General features: G+C 37.9%; 2 protein-coding genes across 4 annotated transcripts in view; one reads left to right on the forward strand and one right to left on the reverse strand.

Moving 5' to 3' along the window:
* Positions 1 to 19,998, reverse strand: part of supt3h (SPT3 homolog, SAGA and STAGA complex component) — a 124,181-nt gene that overhangs the window by 96,082 nt on the left and 8,101 nt on the right. The gene's annotated exons all lie outside the window — the stretch shown is intronic.
* runx2a (RUNX family transcription factor 2a) overlaps positions 4,306 to 19,998 on the forward strand; it is a 68,013-nt gene continuing 52,320 nt past the window's right edge. The window contains exons 1-2 of one of the 2 annotated variants that reach the window (XM_084097642.1): positions 4,306 to 4,414; positions 4,571 to 4,685. In XM_084097642.1, the coding sequence (XP_083953768.1) occupies positions 4,628 to 4,685 (58 nt within the window). In that variant the 5' untranslated portion in view covers positions 4,306 to 4,414; positions 4,571 to 4,627. The other variant, XM_084097643.1, reaches the window with a different exon arrangement.

A 19,998-nucleotide genomic window follows, 5' to 3' on the forward strand; every position in this document is an offset into this window, starting at 1 on the left:
GATGATCAACAGTAATGTAATCATCCACGTCACCAAAGAGCGCTTGGGTTGAATTCGTTTACAACAAAGACGGCTGCCGCTGGAGAATTGAGATGTGTAGATTCCGCCATCGCGTCTGTTATAGAAGATATCGACAGCGCATTAATTTTAAAAGTAGAACAGAGAACCGCTATCAAGTCATCTGTCAATCGGAAAGATGAATGAAGAACATACGTCACTTACTCCATTGCTCTGATTGGTTGTAGGTCTATCCAATTGAGTGCAGAGGCAATTTCTTTCCTGGTTCGGTTGAAACACGCCTCATAATCACAGCCCAACGGAGCAGTATCAGACTCATATTCTGACTAGGATCTGAGTATGACAACGTCAGGCTAGTAAAAGACGCCTGCGCACTAAAAAACAATCTGCTTGGGTTGCAAAAAAGAAAAGATGAAAAAAATATTACAGACATGATCACTATTGATTATTTTAATTCCTTATCCTATTGTGCACAATATACCAGTGCATGTTATGTAAAAAATCAGTGTGAGTGAATGAGTGAACGAGTGAACGAGTGAACGAGTAGTGAGTGAGTGAGTGAGTAGTGAGTGAGTGAGTGAGTGAGTGAACGAGTGAGTGAGTAGTGAGTGAGTGAGTGAACGAGTGAGTGAGTGAGTGAGTGAGTGAACGAGTGAGTGAGTGAGTGAGTGAACGAGTGAGTGAGTAGTGAGTGAGTGAGTGAACGAGTGAGTGAGTGAGTGAGTGAGTGAACGAGTGAGTGAGTGAGTGAGTGAGTGAGTGAGTGAACGAGTGAGTGAGTGAGTGATTGAGTGAGTGAACGAGTGAGTGAGTAGTGAGTGAGTGAGTGAGTGAGTGAGTGAGTGAGTGAGTGAACTAGTAAGTGAACGAATAAATTAATGACTTTTTCCTCTCCCAGAAATGTCTTTTCTGATGATGTAACCAGGGTTAAAAGAGAATGGAAAAATTAACAAATAACATCATAACTATAAATTATATGTCATTACTACAATGAAAGCAATAAAATTTCAATGGATAAAAAAAAATTGCATTAACAAAATATTTGATTATTAAATAGATTATTAAATAAAATATTTGCATTAATTGCAAATAATACAAGGAAATTCATTTAGTATAGTCTTATCTAAGCTTCTTAAAGATCATATTCAATTTCATATTTAAGTTTCAAATCAAGAGTTTGTTGTAACCTGTCTCACTTAAAAAAAGCATATTATTTGCATTTCTCCATTTATCCTTTCAAACGTGATTTAAAAAAAAGAACAAAAAACAAAAGCAATTCATCAACAATAATCATAATATACAATGCAAGGTTTATTAGACAACTAGATTAGGAAGAAAGTTATAGCAGAGGAGAACTGCAGTGAAGAATATTATACATTTAGGACATTCAACTTGTGACAGGGAAAAAAAAGATGCAAAAGTTTAAGGAAAAAAAAGTTACTGGGGGGGGGGGGGGGGGGCATGCATGTCAACACTAGTGAACTGCACGATGCACAATTGTATTCACACTGAACGACAGTTCCCGATTAACAATTCATGCCCTCCAGGACAAGCCCAATTGACGGCAATGATTGAATTCAAACTAACAAACGTAACCTCTAATGCTGTTTAAAGCAATAGAGCATGGCTTTCAACGATAAACTCATAACAGCTTTAATTTATGAACGTGTGAAATCGTGCAGGGTGTAATGTCTCATGGAAGCATTAGTGCGCACTTCCTCCGGCAGCCAGGAATAATGTTCTAGCATCTAATGCCCGGTTTATGCCTGTGTGGTCCGTACTGAAGCCGGCCAAGCTAAAGCCGGGCCTTAGAAGGGCACACACACACACACACGGACCACAGTGAAACCATGCCCGCAGGAAGACCACCAGGGCTCGCCCGACAAAGAGCAGATATTCGCTGCGACGCTGACGTGTTCAGAGACAGCAGAAACTCAACGGCATGAATGAAAATACAGTCTATAATTAGCAGAATGTGCAGTCAGGAGTTTCTCGTGATCTTCAAGTGTGAAAAATCATTCAAATACATTCACCAAGAATGAACTGCGCTCCCTGCTAGCATTTATTTGCACATGCTGTCTCTGTTGTTTTAGCATCTGAGGCACTAAAGGAACTACACAAATCACATAACTGATAGTAACGTGTGTCTTGTTCACAGAAGCGTGCTGAATACAGCTAAAAGACAGTGAGCCGCAACCTTTCTAGATCAAGAAGTTCTTCCATGGATCCGCGGAAGCGACTAGAAATTCTGTATTATGCAGGCCAGACAAGTAATTTGGCGATGTCACTTTGTAAAGAAAGACTACGTGCCTGCGCACATATATATTCGAATGCGCATACCTATAGACTAAACATGTAACATGCATGTGCACGCCATCACCGTTTTCACAGATTCACGTTTTTGAAGTTTACACGGAGATGATAACGTTTAAAAAAAATTAAAAACTTGGAACCCATTTCAAAGTTTGCGTTCTCGAGCCACCAAACACTGTTATCGTGCAATTTAACAGCCAGAACGCATTAAAAGTTTTCTGTTCTCAGTTAAAACGGTGGCATGCAAGCGGCCCCTAAGTTAATAACTAATGATCTTTGCAACGGAAGTGAATCAATCAAAACTAACTTTAGCTGGACAATAGCTTTATTCTAGAGCTGCTGTAAAGCCAAAACAATCTCTGTTACTGTAATTTCCTGTTATCACTGTAAAGCTGCCTTGAAACAATCTGTATTGTTAAAAGTGCTATATAAATGAAGGTGACATGACTTCCACACAAAAGTTAAAGTTATGAAAGGCAATATACGAAAAAGCATAAATGGGGCACTTTAATGTCATTATCATTAGGTAATATACACAAACATCCCATCATGTGGGCGGTAATAGCGTTGTGTTAATTGTGTCAGGAAATCAATAATAAGCACTGAAGTTTGAGAATCTAGTCCACTCTATAATGAGCCTCATTATCATACAAAGGAATGACAATAACATTTTAATATGTATGATGCAATATGACTCACTGTTTAAGTAAAAATGTGTCGGGTTGACTTACTAATTGCAATAAAAGCACAGATCGTGCTTTCATTTGTTGTCCCTCATCACCCTTGTTCTCAGACGCCCCCCTCGAGAGAAGACGTTTAGGGAATGGCCAGCTGTGGGCGAACCATTTCCTGTTATAACCGCACCACATCCTCTGAGCTGAGATTTTCATTATTTTCATACGCACCACCATTTCATAATACAGCAGTCTAGGCAAACTTGCCACCAGTTCCTCGGCTGTTCTGAGTGCTTTAGGCTGTTATGAGTGGTTGCTAGGTGCCTACTTACTGGTCCACCCTCGAGTAATATTCTGGTCAGTAGCTGGCGCTCAGTCCCTCCTTCAACTTAGTAGTTGGTCTAGATACTAGAAGTGTAATACGCTCAAGATTCAACGTAGCACCTAACATGACCCCAAAACAGGAGAGAGAGCGAGAGCACTGCAGAAGCACAAATATCTCGCCACATTTTTCTCCACGCTTACACAAACACCTGAGCCGCACACTCCGCGCAGAGCGCTGACCGCGTGCCAAAATCCAAACCTGTGAGGCGCGCAAAACAGACGGATGAATCACGGCTGCTAACGCAGTCGTTACGAGAGGCAGACGTGATCCAAGAGTGAACGCAGGTTCCCCTTCCAGACTGTCATTTCTCAAAGAGACGATTATGCAACTTATGCGGAGACACACCTGGAGACTAAACACCACCCATGCGGGAAGAATGCAGGACAGAGAAATAATAAATACAGAAATGTACAGGAAGATTTGTGAGAGCGTGACAGCAACGTAGAGACTCGCTTCAAAACCACACAAGAGGAGTTGAAATTGCACAAACTGGCATCAAAATGGAAAAATCATTTCATTTCTTGCATCCCACTGAGCTAAAAAGCACTTAAACATGCAAACCCTTTAATTGTCCTCTTTATCTGTGTATCTACATGCAAAATGCCAATTCAATTGGAGCTTTTTTAGACAAAATGCACTGCAGAAAAGGAGTTAAAAGAGTGAAGAAGTGCTGAAAATCCCAGCCCCTTCCTTTCGGATTCACAGGAGCTGAGGTTGCATCCCGCTGGATGAGAGTAGGAAACGCAGGACCACTGACAAGAGGGCTGAGCCCTCTTCACTCCTCTGATGTCACCAAACACATGACCCAGCCTCTCCAGTAACAGCCCATCAGGAGGGGGAAAAAAAAGTGTGTTTTAAAGCTTACACGTTTTTGGATTGTGAGAATGTCTCATTCCCCTCACAAACAACCACAGAACCACAAGTGCGGTGCACGAGATTTCCCCAGGACGATAGGAGGGAGCCACTGGGGCGTAAATGGTTAATCGGAGTGGGTCAACCCCAGTCACAGAGACCCAACAAGTCAGTAAGTATGCTCTAACCACACTCGTATATGCGTTGATATCTGTGCCTGAACGCTCTCCTCGGCTGCAGACTTGCAGGGGACCGTGCGGACTGCTTTAGTTTGTTTGTAGCTGTGTGTTTTCCCCTTCAGATGCCTTGATATGATTTGTGCTCCCAGTTTAGGACTTCGAGGGTCACCACGACCTCCAGAAGAGGAGAGAGCCGACGTGTGGCTATGGCGTCTAACAGTCTTTTCAGCTCGGTGACTCCATGTCAGCAGAACTTTTTCTGGGGTGAGTGCTGTGAAAAATTATTTTCATTTCACTGTGGTTCAGCGTCGGGTCACACAGGAGTCAAGCTCCACGAGCGGGTCGATAACCAACGGCGCACGCGCGCGCGCACAATGCTTCGGGAACGTTAAAAGTTGCCGTGTTTACGTTTGCGTTGCATGCTAAGTTGCTGACATGTTTGTGTAACTTAAAAACACTTATGTGGGACGACGAGACCGAAGAAAGAGAAAAACCCTTCTGGATGTATAAACATACGCTCTGTTTCAATTTACAGAGGTACATTAGAACAAGATGTGGAAAACTTCAGCTCAAAAATGGGATGGCTGGATATTATGTGTAGGATTTGCAGGGGTTAATGGTAATTGATAAATGCACAAACCTGGTTAACGAGGGAGATTACATTAATCCTTATGAATGAAAAGCGCTTAGACAAACATGCAAACGCTCTTTATTTGAGTTCAGCTTAGTTTAGGCTTTTTCAAACATGCAAAAGGAAATAAAATGCCAATTGAATGGAGTTTTTTTTTTTTTTTTATGCACTGCAGAAGGGTTATATATATATAAAAAAAAAAGAAAAGTTTTTGGTCTTCACACACTGTGAGAGCAAAACCGGGAGTGAAAATTGAGTCCAGCATTATGCAGCACACAAAAAAAACCACATGTAAAAATCAATCTATGCAAAACCTATTTGAATACCTCAGCTATTCAAAATATACTAACATGTAAAATCCAAACAAATCCTGATCTTATCACACAGTACGTATGGAAATAAAAATACAAAACACTGTTGACAAAGCAATCACAGAATGTACTTACAGTATTTTCCTCATCAAGTGTCTCATGTCGACGTAATCGGAGGCCTTTCTAGACAAACATATGGAGGCATGATATTGAGTTGGAGCCAGACAGCGTGAGCTACATGGTTTTGTCATCACTGTCGGCACACATAAAGGCGTTCAAGGTGGCGTCTCCCAAAACACGAGGCCGCAGAGGAGTGTTATACCTTGAACGCCCCGAAAGCACATCAGAATATACGGCTTTATATTATAGCGTACTAACAATAATAATAAAAGAAAATTATTCACACTTTCAGCTTACAGTACATGCAAATACCTTCTAGAAACTTTATAAACCTTTCATAATCTGGAAACATTTATATTTCAAGTGTCTTGCATTGATTTAAAGCACAAACTGCCACTACATGATGTTACAGCATCAAAATGGAAAAAATAATATCTTGACATAAGCTAAAAAGCACTTAAACATGCAAATGCTTTAACTTTTCGGTGACACTTTACAATAAGGTTCATTAGTTAACTACCTTAGTTAACATGAACTGCACTTCTACAGCATTTATTAATCTTAGTTAAATGTTCATTTCAACATTTACTAATACATTATTAAAATCTAAATTTGTTAACATTGGTTAATGCACTGTAAACTAACATGAACAAACAATGAATAGCTGTATTTTTATTAACAAACATTAACAAAGATTAACTAATACAGAAACAAATGTATTGCTCATTGTTAGTTTATGTTCGTTAATACATTAACTAATGTTAACCAATGAACCTTATTGTAAAGTGTTACCGATTGTTCTCTTTATTTGTGTTCAGCTTAGTTTAGGCTTTTTCAAACATGCAAAATAAAATTAAATGCCAATTCAATGGAGCTTTTTGACAAAATGCACTGCAGAAGGGGTCTATAAAAGTTTGTAGCTCTAGCAAAAAAAAAAAAAGAAGAAGTAATTTCTTGATTCCCTTTAAGCAAATAAATATATCAAAGTAGAAAGCATCTAATGTATAAAGACTTTTAAAATAAAGAGGACAGTAATTTACAAAGACACTGAATGGGGACGGATAGCCAGCAAAATTCTGATTAATGATTAACTTTATTAATACAATTTTACATTCATAATGGAATATTATATTTGGTTAAGGATAGGGTAAATAGTTAAACAGGGTTAACAGGATTCAGCATTGGAATTAACCCTTTAACTTAAAGTAGGATGCATTAATAGCGATGCTTGCCTTTGCGCAGTGGTGGTCTAGATAATAGGAAGCTGAAAAACCTCCTACAATGGTTATTAAAATCACATTAACGGTCACAATTCAATGTAGCACCCAGCATGACCCTGAAAAACCAGAGAGCACTGCAGCAGCACAAACATCCTGTCACATTTCCACGTTTACACAAACACAAACATCATTTTACGAGCAGAAACGCTCAAACTCCTTCAGGTGACAAACGGCCGTCACATGCAACACGTACAGATGTTAAACAAGCTCTTGGCAAATTTCGTAGAGCGTCGCTAATCAATTAGCAGCGTGTTGTTCGGCTCAGAGGTGACATGTGCTTCTCATTTACAGCCAGCGCTGATATCCTGGCCTGGATTGAGCGGCTTCATTCAGCTAATTGATAATCACATCTCTCGTTTACGCTAGAAAAACAACATTAATGGACGAAACACGACCAGGGTAACCAAACCCCAGAGAGTGAGCAGTCAGAGACGTCCAGCCTATTCAAAAGAAAGCTAAACGTTAATGAAATGCAATATCTACAGCCAGGCTGAGGGCTTTTTTTTTATTGAGAAATTAAAATCACCCATTTTCAAGTCAAGAAAATTCTCAAATTAAAAGGCATCTAACAGTCTGAAGTAATATGCACTGACTGACAAATGAAATGATCAGTTTGGTGAGTGGTTTATGCTTTTTTGCTTTCATATCTGCATTGTTTTATATCATCAAAACTTAATTTGTGAGGGTAGGGGGGAGTTAGCATTATCTTGGCTTCAACATCAAGGACATCTATCAGCCGGACGCGTTTTTATACGGGCGTATTGGCAGCAGAAGGCTTGAAATAATTTACGCCATGTGTGACACGTTAGGACCAAATCACCGCATCTCTCAGAACATGTGCATTTCCTTAACGTGAGTTTGTCACAAACGTGATGCGTGCGATAATCTGTCTTAAAAACTATAATTACCCCGTTCAAGACCGGTCAGCTTCAAGAGACCAAAATCAGTGATAACGGACGGTGTGTCAGAAAAAAAAAAGACATGAACAAGTCAAGGAAACATAATTAGACATATTACAGACTGAATGGTGAAGAAAAATTAGCCTTGATTCCTCAGAGGACGAGGCTGTAATGTGATATGAGACAAAGTGATGCAGAAGTTCAATTCTGCTGGAGCTGCTCAAAGCAAACAGAGAAACGAGAACAAATTATAATCATGCTGCTTTTTTGTTACGCTTTCCTCAAAGTCTGAGAGCAAATCTTGACTTTACAAACAAAGAAATGTTACAGTGTACAATGAAAAACAGATATTTTAAATTGCACCCTATTCCTAGGTGACAAACTTTACTTGAGTAATTGAGTAAAGCTCTTTGGAACATCTTAAATCATGATCATCAGGTTTTGTTTAGTGCTGATGTTAATAAACTTCAAAATCGTGTGCATTTTTCAATGCAATTTTTAAAACAAAAAATTGTTATGCTCATAATAATTTGCCCTGAATTTATTTTTATTTTTTTATAGTGATCTCAAACTAAATACTACTTTTTTTTTTAGATCACACAGGATGAATTTTATAGTCTCGAAGCTGAATTTCGACTGCATTCATTTCTATGCAACCTGAAAAATACTTTGACCATTTAAAAGCATTGTCGAAGCATTTACTTCTTTAAAAGACATTCATAGTGAGGTTCGATCTGGCATGACTTTACCAGGTGCATGGAAGCAGACGATATAAAAAGTGAAACATTTTACTAATTAGAAACTATTAAAGTTCCCCTTACCACAAGTGTTGCTGGAATCCATTTTGTACTTTTTAAAAGATTCAGAAAATGCATTTAATTTGAAATTAACAAATTTCTTTTCAATTTAATTGGCTCAAAATCTCAGGATCTGCTAGACAAAACGCCACGGACGACATTTGTTGATGTTCCATAGTAAAAAAAAAAAAAAAAAAAGGTGCCACTTCTCCCATGGAGCTCCTGTGCCACACACCGTATCCAATATGCTTCTCTACATGACAAAGAGGGGCATTGATGTCTCATACAAACTTGGAGGGAGCTTCTTAGAAAATAATCAAACACTTAACCATGGAGTCTCAGTCAGCCAAACATAACATTAAAAGTGGGAAACAATAAATAGTCCCATAACACGAAGAGACCCGACTTCTGTAACGTGGAAACCCAGTCAACAAACCATCAGAGTCGCCACAAACCATCTTTAAATCATAGCCAGCCAACCCAGCGCCTCTGATATATCACCGTTTGAAGCCGTCGCTGATGGAAATATACATGAAAATACAGAATTCATAGGCAGCGGATTGTGTACGAGGGACGGAGCCAATGGTTGATGTAAGTGTATTTAAAGAGGAGGATTATGGAGCTGGAATCCAGACAAACAGCTCCGATAATGAATGGCCCCCTCATACCATGAGCTCGAGACGCCTTTCAGACCACCTCAGCAATGAAAAGAAATCATAATAAAGACATTTCAGATTCAGAGAACAGTGCTTTACAAATATATATTTCAAATAGTAATAATAAAACTAAAAAAAAATCTGAGAGCAATAGTGAGAATGCTGTTATTTTTACAATATTTTCTTTACAAATGAAAATTTTTGCATGAAAATTTACATGAAAAGATGAGCTGGCATGGACAAAACCTAATGATCCATGTCGTACAGCTTGATTTGAGACCTTCTGCACATAAGAAAAGTCACATGAAAAATGTCACTAATTTAATTACATTAAAAATGGTGCTGAATCTTATTTAACATACCTCAACTTTATATTTGTTTATATTTCAAAATACATTAAAAACATTTTTTTTTAAAAGACCACTGTATATATTCAATATTCCACTATGTTTGACTATATGTTTAGGCTCCATTGGCACAAATGTGGCATTGTGGTCATACAAAGTTTAAGTTTTGGAGGACTAAATAAAAAATATCAATCAATAACACCAAAGTTGCATTCAACTCCAACCTTTACATCAGAAACACTCGTTCGCCTGCAGACACTGGCACATTTTGATGTAGAAGTATGTTAAAATGCCTCCTACATTTCGTATTTGCTTTTTTAGAGCAATTGGCAAAGCATAGGAAGAATATTGCAGAAAAAAATATACTGTATAAACAGACTAACAATCCAAAGCAGCTATTTCTTTCAAAAAGAAAACAAAAAAAATCCTTCTTCATGCTCTAATATTGCTATATTTATCAGGCGATTCACGTGACCCGCTTTCTGCAGTCTGCAGCCTCAGGCGGACTCAAGGGTAAAAAATATGAAATGTTCAGATAAGTGGACGTCGACTACTTTGCTGTTTTGATTGTGCCGTAATGAAGTGATTCCAGCAACTGCATTTAACAAGGCTTTACCTGTTCGCCACAGGCAAAACCGGCCCGGCGTATTGATTTAACCTCGACAGGAATGCAACATTTCCATAAGCCAGAACATTACTTTAAAATATTTATAACATGATACGCACAAGGGCTATAAGGGAAAACAGAACGTAAAAATGCCCGGAATGAGAGCAGGAAAACTGGACGCGCTGCATTGGCGTTCTTCCTCAACCTTGGCTTCCTTTTCCAACTGTGGCTCCGCAGCTCACCGCAGGAGAAATGGAGTGTTTTCCAATAAGCCCTTGTAATGCTTTATTTCCCCTTAAAAATGTACATTTCTGATATGTAAACAATAAGCGAAGAAGCTGGGAGTCAAACTGTCTGTCTCCGACCTGGCTCCGAAAGCACCATCCCAACAGCTAACTGGAAAAAACAGGCATGCATTTTGTGATTACGGTTTTAAACATTCAAATTTGAGTAGGCTGATGTAAACAAGTCCATGAAAACACAGAGAAATGCTCAAACATGCAAAAAAAAACAGGGATGAAATGACATCATGCGCCTGCCAATCGTGCTTTCGTACCAGCAAACACGTCAGGGCTGGTTACGGAAGCCGTCGCGTGAGTGTGAGCAGCGCGCAGAACACGTGGAAATCCAAACATTAGCTTTAAAGGACAAAATACCCCTCTCTAACTGGCATGGTAATCTGACCGCAGCAATCACTCGCTACAGAAGCCGTCGCGCACACCTGCACGTATCGGATATCCAGCGGCTCTTTACATGCCGGGTTTGATTCTATAGTATCCAGTTCTTGTCTTCTGTTACAAGTGTTTTGAAACCACAAAAGAAACACTTTGTCATCTCACAGATTTTAAAGGTCTTTAGGCCACGTCCACTGCACTTAAGGATAATGCTATAGCACTGTGTCGAACATCTCGAGCTGTTTGGAACTGAAGAATTTGGAATTCAGCAATAAAATCTTCCAGTACTTTTAAGAGATTCTTGTGAATCCAAATGAATCTCGCATTTAAAACAAGGAACCTGGACCATTCCACTATAAAGAATGTATGCTTATTTTCTCATGTAAATGGATAGTTCAACCAAAAATCACTTACTCACCCTCATGTTGTTCCAAACCTGTATGAGTTTCTTCTGTTGAGCACAAAATAAAATATTTTGAAGAATGTTGATAATCAAACAGTTGACGGCAGCCACTGACTTCCATGCTAGGAAAAAAAATACTATGGAAGTCAATGGCTACCTTCAACTGTCTGGTCACCAGCATTCTTCAAAATATCTTCTTTTGCGTTCAACAGAAGAAAGAAACTCCTACAGGTTTGGAACAACATGAGGGTGAGTAAGTGATGATAAAATTTTCTTTTTTGGGTGAACTCTCTCTTTAATTGCATTACTTATAATTAGCAGAATACAAGAACACACTAACCAGAACATAATCACCATGTGCCATTAGGACTAAATAATTCATGTGGGTTAATCAAGTGCTTCTCAACTGGTTTTGCTTCAGGTCACAGATTTTACATTGAACATCAAACAGTGACCACAATTGTGTATTGTACAAAAGTAACAAAAACGTCAAACTGACATTGACTGCATGTATACCTAATAATATCCAAAATCATTAACATGACTGAATTACGGAAATTGACTTTTTTGTATATGCAAAACAACCACAGAAAACTGGGATAATGTAGTATTAGTTCAGCAATGATAAATTCAAATTAGAGCAATATCAAAATAATCAATTTTTCTATCCTAATTAAGCACTATTACATGGTTAGTTGCGTTTGATTGTTTGCGTTCAGCACAGTTTTTCCCTGAGACCCGACAGTTTAACGGATGCCTTCTTCAACCTCCCTGACAACGGGACGCGGTCTAAATGAAATCAATTAGCGATTATCAGCGTGCCGCAAATGGGCCGCGAAACGACTTTTGGAGAAGTTGAGACTCCAAACACGAGGCATGTTAAAGCTCAGAGGAGAAAAACAGTCATTAAGAATTAACCCCACTGAGCATGTTGTCAACAACACTGTTTTTCTGATTGGAACGGCTGTTGACTCATCCTCTGACGGCATTCGGCAGGCTGCTATAGTTACTGAACTAGACATCATGGCTCCGGTTTCATTGTCTCATGTGTTCACTGCGAGCACAAAACTACTTGTAAAGGTGTTTCAGTATATCACTGAATCCTTTGGGGAAATAACAGCCACTCAGTGGAGTATAAAGGCCAGGCCTTATGTAAAATTAATCAGAAAGACTCCCTCACCGAGGTTGACACTGTCTATTAAAACGTTCCTCCTTGCTGTTAAATATGCATTAGACGTCCAAAGAAGAATCTCCAAAGAAGTTGTTTTCCACTGAAAAAAAGAAGAGTAACGCTGGAGTTTGATACACTTGGAGAGGTTTGAAAGCAACGTGAAAAACCCGGAGCTTTCCATGGACTGTCTTTTTGCTGACAAAGACAACAAGAGATCTCTCTCGACATTCTCAAGACGTCTAAATATTAACAAGGCATCTTATTAATAAACATGATCCGTCTGGATCGGGGTAAATGGCGCTACAATTAATGTGAGAGGAAACAGAAAAAGACATGTAAATGCACAAACAATACTCGGCTAAGGTAATTTGAAGACGCTTAAATATTGATGCTACGACTGGGATTTCGAGTGAAGAGTTTCTACGTTTATATCAAAACAAGGTTGGAGTCCCGTCCTAGTTTGAAGAGATTTGAATGCATCGTAAATCAATTCAAAACTTCTTTCTATAGAAAGCATGCTTTAAATAAGCAGATCCTCAATGTATGCTTTTAATAAGAAAGTTGCAAAACTTTCTTCTCTGATTTTTGTTTTGCGCACTTCAAGCCATCGATCATTATCGCTCTGGCAGTCTAGCATTCAGAAAAACCTCAACCAAGAAGAACATAAAGAATCTATAGCACCTACTTATTCTGTTTCGACTTCAAAACACGAGATTCATATGCACAGGAATCTCTCCATTGTTCCCGAGCCTTTTCCCAGAAGTATTGCGAGATGTGATGGGCGAGACTGCAGTCGGCTTTACTGGCATTGTGATGTAGGGAGTTCATTATGAAGTAAATAAAGGCTTCCAGAGCATATTGTTCTTTAATTTTACTGCTGACAGCTGCTTCGAAAGACAAAACGAATGTTGAAAACATGCACCATAAGACCAAGAAGTCTTATTTGTTGATATTACCATCATGTTACAAATTCAGTCAGAATAAATGCAATGGCTCTGTTCCAAAATCTAGTAAGCCAACTACACAGGCAGCGCTTTAAGGCATCCCAGGTATAGGCAGCATTAATATTAAGATGCCCTTTTGAACAAATTTTAGGGTACAAATGTATTCATCATGCATAGAGCACATGTATTGTGACAAGCAAAAACTCTATGAAGGATAAATGTAATGTTGCCTTTATATTTGGCCAAAAAAAGTATCTTAAAGTATAGAAAAGGAAAAAATCCAGACAAAGTAGAGGGAAAAAAGTTGATTAAACATTTTTCGGTGTTGGTAAGATTTTATTGTTTTTGAAAGAAGTCTCTTATGCTCACCAAGAATGCACTTATTTGATCAAAAATACAGTAATAACAGTAATATTGTGCAATATTACTACAATTTAAAATACCTGCTTTCTATTTGAATATATTTGAATTTATTCTTGTGATCAAAGCTGAATTATCAGCATCATTACTCCAGTCTTCAGTGTCACATGATTCTTCAGAAATCATTCTAATATTCTGATTTGCTGCTCAAGAAACATTTCTTATTATTATTAAAACAGTTCAACATTGATATTCTTAATTTTTGTGGAAATCATGTATATACGTTAAGTTTTGGGTCAGAATTGTTACTTGAAAAAAATAATAATCTTTTGTAACATTATAAATGTCTTAATTGTCACTTTTGATCAACATCCTTTGCTGAATAATACTAAAAAATAAAATAAAACGTAGTGTATATTTAGAGAGTAGTGGAGTTGACGAATTGATCGACTTAAAAATGTATTACTTTACCCAATATTAGTTTTTTACTCTTATTGCAGTATCATGTCAATAGTTTAGCAACATAACTTGATTCTCCAGTATGCTTTGCACAAATGGTGCATACTACGTATAATGTTCTAAATCAATCACTTAAAATATTCCATTTCAGAAAGAATGCTGACTTTGGCTGTGTGGGCAAGACCACTCACTAGGTTTTACAACGGAGCCTATACGATAACATAAGTAACAATACGTGCGTTTAATTTAAAGAATCAGTGACAGAAAACACGTCCAATGTGACAAAGATCAGAACAGCAACAGTTAAAGCGTCTTTCAGAGAGAGTCTCTGTGCAGAAACACTAGAGTTAAACTGTGGTAAACAAATACTCAATAGTGATGAGAGGTTCTTTTCAGTCCCCAAATTACAGTCTGGTTAACCAGAGAGTCTGTGTGCCAGCTCATTACTGATGTTTGCTTCCAATGCGACTCGTCTCCATCCAAGTTTACGAAAACATTCGAGGGGCCTTGAAAGCACAGAGGGTTTTATACAGGCTGTAGCCCAGGAGACAGAAGCCCGAATTAGACAAATGCCTACACGTTGCTAGTCAACGGGCCATGGTTTCACCCAGGTCCTGTAGCAGATCGCTGTAAATGCGGTTAGGCGGCTGAAAGCAATGCCACGAGAGGACAGTGGGCCGTCCTGCCTGGGAATGCCACTCGATGCTTCCCGACAACTCTGAATCTTAATGCCTTATTTAATTACAGTAAGTGGCTGACGTTCACCTAATTGTTGGGAGTAAATTAAAGTGCTACATTCACTCAGTCTCATTACGTTCCCACAAAGACACATAAATGGCTTTTCCATCAGCAACTTTTTCCTGAATATAAAATATGATTGTGTTTTTCTCCCAGATATTATATGACCCTTTCAATGAAGATTTATTTCACAATACCGATTACACAAACGAAAGAACATTGTGGGAAAATGAAATCCTACTGCAAACTCAAAAAAAGAAAAAAAAAAGAAAAAGAAAATCAGCCCATGGTACAAATGGTAAAGTATTTCAGAGTGTACATGCAGTGTACTCAAGATAACTTCAAAGAATATTATAGTACTAGCATGGTCCATGTCCAAAAAAGCTGTTGGAAACATTACAACTTTAGAAAAAACAGGCTATGTTAGGCTATATCTACACTGTAAGACATTTAAACGTTTTTGGAAGAAGTGCCTTATGCTCACCAATTAAGGCTTCATTTATTTGATTACAAATACAGTAAAAACAATACTATTGTGAATCTATTTATTGGATATATTTTCAAATTAAATGTATTCCTGTGATGCAAAGCTGAATTTTCAGCATCATTTCTCCAGTTTTCAGTCACATGATGTTGAAAACTGTTCTGCTGCTTCATATTTTTGTTGTTTTCAAGATTCTTTGATGAAAAGAATAGCATTTATTTGAAATAGAAATCTTTTGTAACATTATAAATGTATGTACTGTCACTTTTGATCAATTTAATGCATCTTTGCTGATTAAAAGCATTCATTTCTTAAAATATATATATATATATCTCTTACTGACCCAAACTTCTTGCTGTTCAACAGCTCAACAGTATTGAGTTCTGAAACACTATATTAACTTGCTAACCATTAAGTAAACAAGCAAAACATTTCAGAAATAACAACTGCACTGCACACACTGGAAGATGGCAAATGGCAACAAAAAAAAGCAATTACATAGTGTATGATAATAAAGGGACTGACATTACAAACAGCTCAAGGCACAGGGGCCGTATGGTTCTTTGCTCATAGCCACTAATTACTGATAGTGAGGCAAAAACACAAAATACGTCACATTTAATTGAATAACAATACGTCTCTCAAACACAGCATATTGACATGCAACGGGTTTTAGAGGCATTAAAAGCTCTCAAGTCTCACTTATGCGTTTGCGTCATTAGTGTTCTGCAATGTAAAAAAAAAAAAAAAATGTTAATGGTTGTATAAATAGTCAGGAAATTTCCCTCAAGGCAACCCAAAAAAAAAGCAATATAAAAGCCACAGTTTGCTCTAATATTTCCATATTTCAACAATGCATTTCAGATCTAGTAGCTTTTTCGTGCTCATGCTGTATCGTTCTTGCAGTATAAAAGAAAAAACATGCAGGACTTGCAACCCACAAAAATGCTGGTGTGGGTTTCGTCTGAGGACAGTAGTACTAACACCGTGCCACAAATAATTGTGGCGATATAAAATAGGTGCTAAAATTTATCATCAAAAATGGACTGGAACTAAATAATGACTTCAGGTATTTTTAAACACCGTTTGCCAACATGATAATACGTACACTGGGTTAGTCTGAAACTTCTGATGCCACAAAAATGCTATTTCAAATCACTTAAACAGAAGAAGTTCATGCAATTGGCACAGCGGCAGTGATGAACCCTGGAGTTCACAGAGGACTCGCTTAAAAACCCACTTTGATCAGGTTACAACCACAGGCCATGATACACTTGAAGTCGACAGTTAAAGAGAAGCAGTCGAAGTGCATCGCCTCGGGAACGACTTCTGTCGTGATAAAACACAAGACGCTCATCTGTCGACTGAAGCATCACAGTGGAGAGATAGACAAATCTGTCCTGAATGAATCCCACCAGAAGCATATGATTTGTTTTCACTTGTTTGTTTAATTTGCCATTTCTGTTTTTTCGTTTGATTGAAGTTGACAGCAAATTAGCATCTGATGGCAATGGATCGAGTAAACACGCTATAAATACACGTTTAAACAGCTTTCACAATGTCATTCTAATCAAATCTGAATAATCAGTGGGAAATAATGACTATCCACTGGAATTTGGTAACTCGCAATAATGAAGTTTCAGGCTACTTTTGAGATTCTAGACGTGCGAAGCTCAGCTGTGGTGTTCAGTGTCCGATATTTTCTCGTCGTCTCGCTATAAAACCATCCATCATTACAGACACTGCTTACCTTACTGAAGTACAATAAATGTGTTTTAATTGGACAGGGCTTTCAGAGAGAAGGATGAAGGCTGGTCGAAATCCACAGAGAACAGAATAGCAGGACGTTGGCCATATTAAACCGTCTGTGTTATCTTTAGCACCTTATGCATGTATCATTGAGATTCCTGGCCAAAGCAAGCACTCTTTAGAGCGCACCGGATTATAACACGACTGAATGACTGAATTTCACCATACAACGCTTCAGAGAGAAGTCAAATGCGGGCAGTCGTCAGAGATATCTTTTGCTGTCAAATAGCAAATTAGCAACATGTTAGTGCACTAAAAACCTGTAGAGTCACTACTGTTTTTGTAATGAGATGGTTTCATGAAAACAATCCGAGCAAAGATGTAATTTAGTATTGTAGACATCACCTTTACCTGACCACACTATAATCATGGTCATGTTGTCATTTCAAAAAGATCTGCTCATAAACATGACAAAAATAGTGTTAGACTGTCGAGGGATGTATCGGCAAGGCTATTAACCTACAATATTATTTTATCAGCCAGTAATTACGATGAAGATACATTTTTAACACTTCCAAAACTCTTGATCTGATTTCGATTTAACAACTGATAATCCACTTTTTTCCTGTTTTTATATGTTCTGCCCTTTAGATATCAGTATCTGCCACTAAAAACCCCATATTGGTCCGCCACTATTAAAAACGACTCAGTTAAGATGAAAAAGCCCAAAAACGCCTGGAGAGAGACGCATTTAGCTGATTAAGAAAGTTAAACGGTAGCCTCATTTTAATTTTAAGAGGCACACACTATGGTTCTAATGCTTCTCTCATTGAACCACAAAACTTCCTACGATTTATAAGTACAAGTGATCTCAATTAGAGACCTCCGTGAAGGCACGGGGCGGCAGACAGTCACGGCAAGAGGCGGCAGAGGAAACTGTCTTTACATTTTCCTCCCTCACTTTTCCAGACAGCCGGCGTGCCCAGAGCAGACAGCGTCAAAAACACCCCAGAGTCTGTTTTACAGTACAGCGCAGATGCCAAGTCCCAGCTGACTTTTTACAAACCTTATTTCTCTTCTTCGCGATTTTTACACATCGGTTTCAGATGCAAATTAAAAAAAAGAAAAAAAAAGAAGGAAGCATGAGGCAAATGCGCTGACAACAATTGCACAGTGTGACACAGATGAATGCAACAGATTGTTAGACGCTGGAATAGAATATCTCCAAATCATCACTCAGTGCAAGCGCCTGCCAAAAGAGGGAGAAAATCTTTGCAATTGGAGGCCATTTAGTCTCCATCAAAAATGCCTTTGACTGCAAGCTATAATTAAATGTCTTTCAAAAAAAATATAAGACTGCAATCCGGAGCCCTTTATGGAGTCGCAGGGTCATGTGATTTTCTTTTTTCAACAAAAGGAAATGTTCTAAAATGATATGACCGTGTGCAGTTTAAGACGTGAAGTGAGCATTTCGTATTTATGACTCGAAACAACAACGGCTAAAAAAAAATAATAATCGGACCTGGAGAAAATCAACATGATGTTACTCATCACGGCAGATGTAGGAGACGGGTATCATTTTAGGCTGCTGTACAGACCAAACAAGCTATTAAAAACAATACATCCCACAGTAATATTTTTAATCTTGGCAGGGATGATTTCATTACACGAGAAAAGTTTGTGTAAGAAAAACAGTCAAAATGAAAATCATCAAGAAATGTCAGGGTCATATTTCACTGTAAAATCCAAAGAAAAAAAATACTACTATATCTTGCATGCAGAAAATTAAGCTTGATTTTTAGTTTTTTTGCTATGTAACATTATTTTAAAGACAATTATGCATATTCCACAATAAAAAATGCTGTTTTTTGTTTAATTGTATACAAAATTTAAGTAGCCTATACATAACTCTTTACTATTTTTGTACTGATCATACACTATTCATAAACACTTATTATAAATGTTAAAACAAATATAATATTTATTGTTATATAATAATGTGGACTGCATTGCATAGTTTATTACATTCTTATTACATAGTAATAAAAAATTGGGATGAAAATGTGCTTAATTTTCAAAGAAAAACAAGTTAAAATAGTCTTTAAAATGTTTCATTTTATTTATGCAAAACATAACTTTACAAAAACCTTTGTTGACCAGCTATTGCCTCCAGTTTTGACTAAACAAAAAGGGGAGGTGTTTTTACGTTTCTCGACAAGCTGTTGTGTATTTCTCTGTCTGCCCTCAGATTTGTCGCCCCACACGCGGTAAACACGCGGTAAAACAGTGGTGTTGTGATTTGCATGAGTTTGAAGGTCTCCTCAGGTGGGATTCAAAGCAGAACGACAGGATGAATTTCACTGTGGCTTTCCTAAAGAATATCTCTCACTAGGTCAAACCGCAAGCGCTCTGTTGGAGGGAAGTAAATGGATCGGCATGTAAATTTACTTTATGACTCCTTTCTGCTTTCGGTGAAGCAGTTTTGTAGACCTGGACGCTTGCTTTATAGATTGAGCTAAATATTATTCATTCCAAGATCAACTACACTTAAGGTTTTTGACGGAAAAACAGGGCTTCTGACAAAAATACTGTCGTGTGCCGGAGTACATCCACAGAACCGCAAACACCGATGTGGTTTCCAATAAGAAAACCCTCCTTATTTCTGACAGATGAAATAATAAGCATTAATTGATACTTCGGTAAACCGTAAAGTGGTCTCGGTGATGGAAATCCAGACGGGCTCTTCTGAAGGCAACGGCTTCCATCATTGGCGCTAGGGCCGTCATTAACGGTTATTTTGACGTTTAATCGAGTAATTTGATATTTTTTGTGGTAATAAAAATAGACCTAAGTGAACAATAGCCTTTAAAATGACTTGGCAATAATAATTGGTTCAAATAAAGTATCAAAAGAAAGTAATCATTTGGTTTTATTGAACAACACTGTT

The sequence above is a fragment of the Abramis brama genome, assembly GCF_963993115.1.
Source record: "Abramis brama genome assembly, chromosome: 21".
In the NCBI taxonomy this organism is placed as follows: domain Eukaryota; kingdom Metazoa; phylum Chordata; class Actinopteri; order Cypriniformes; family Leuciscidae; genus Abramis; species Abramis brama.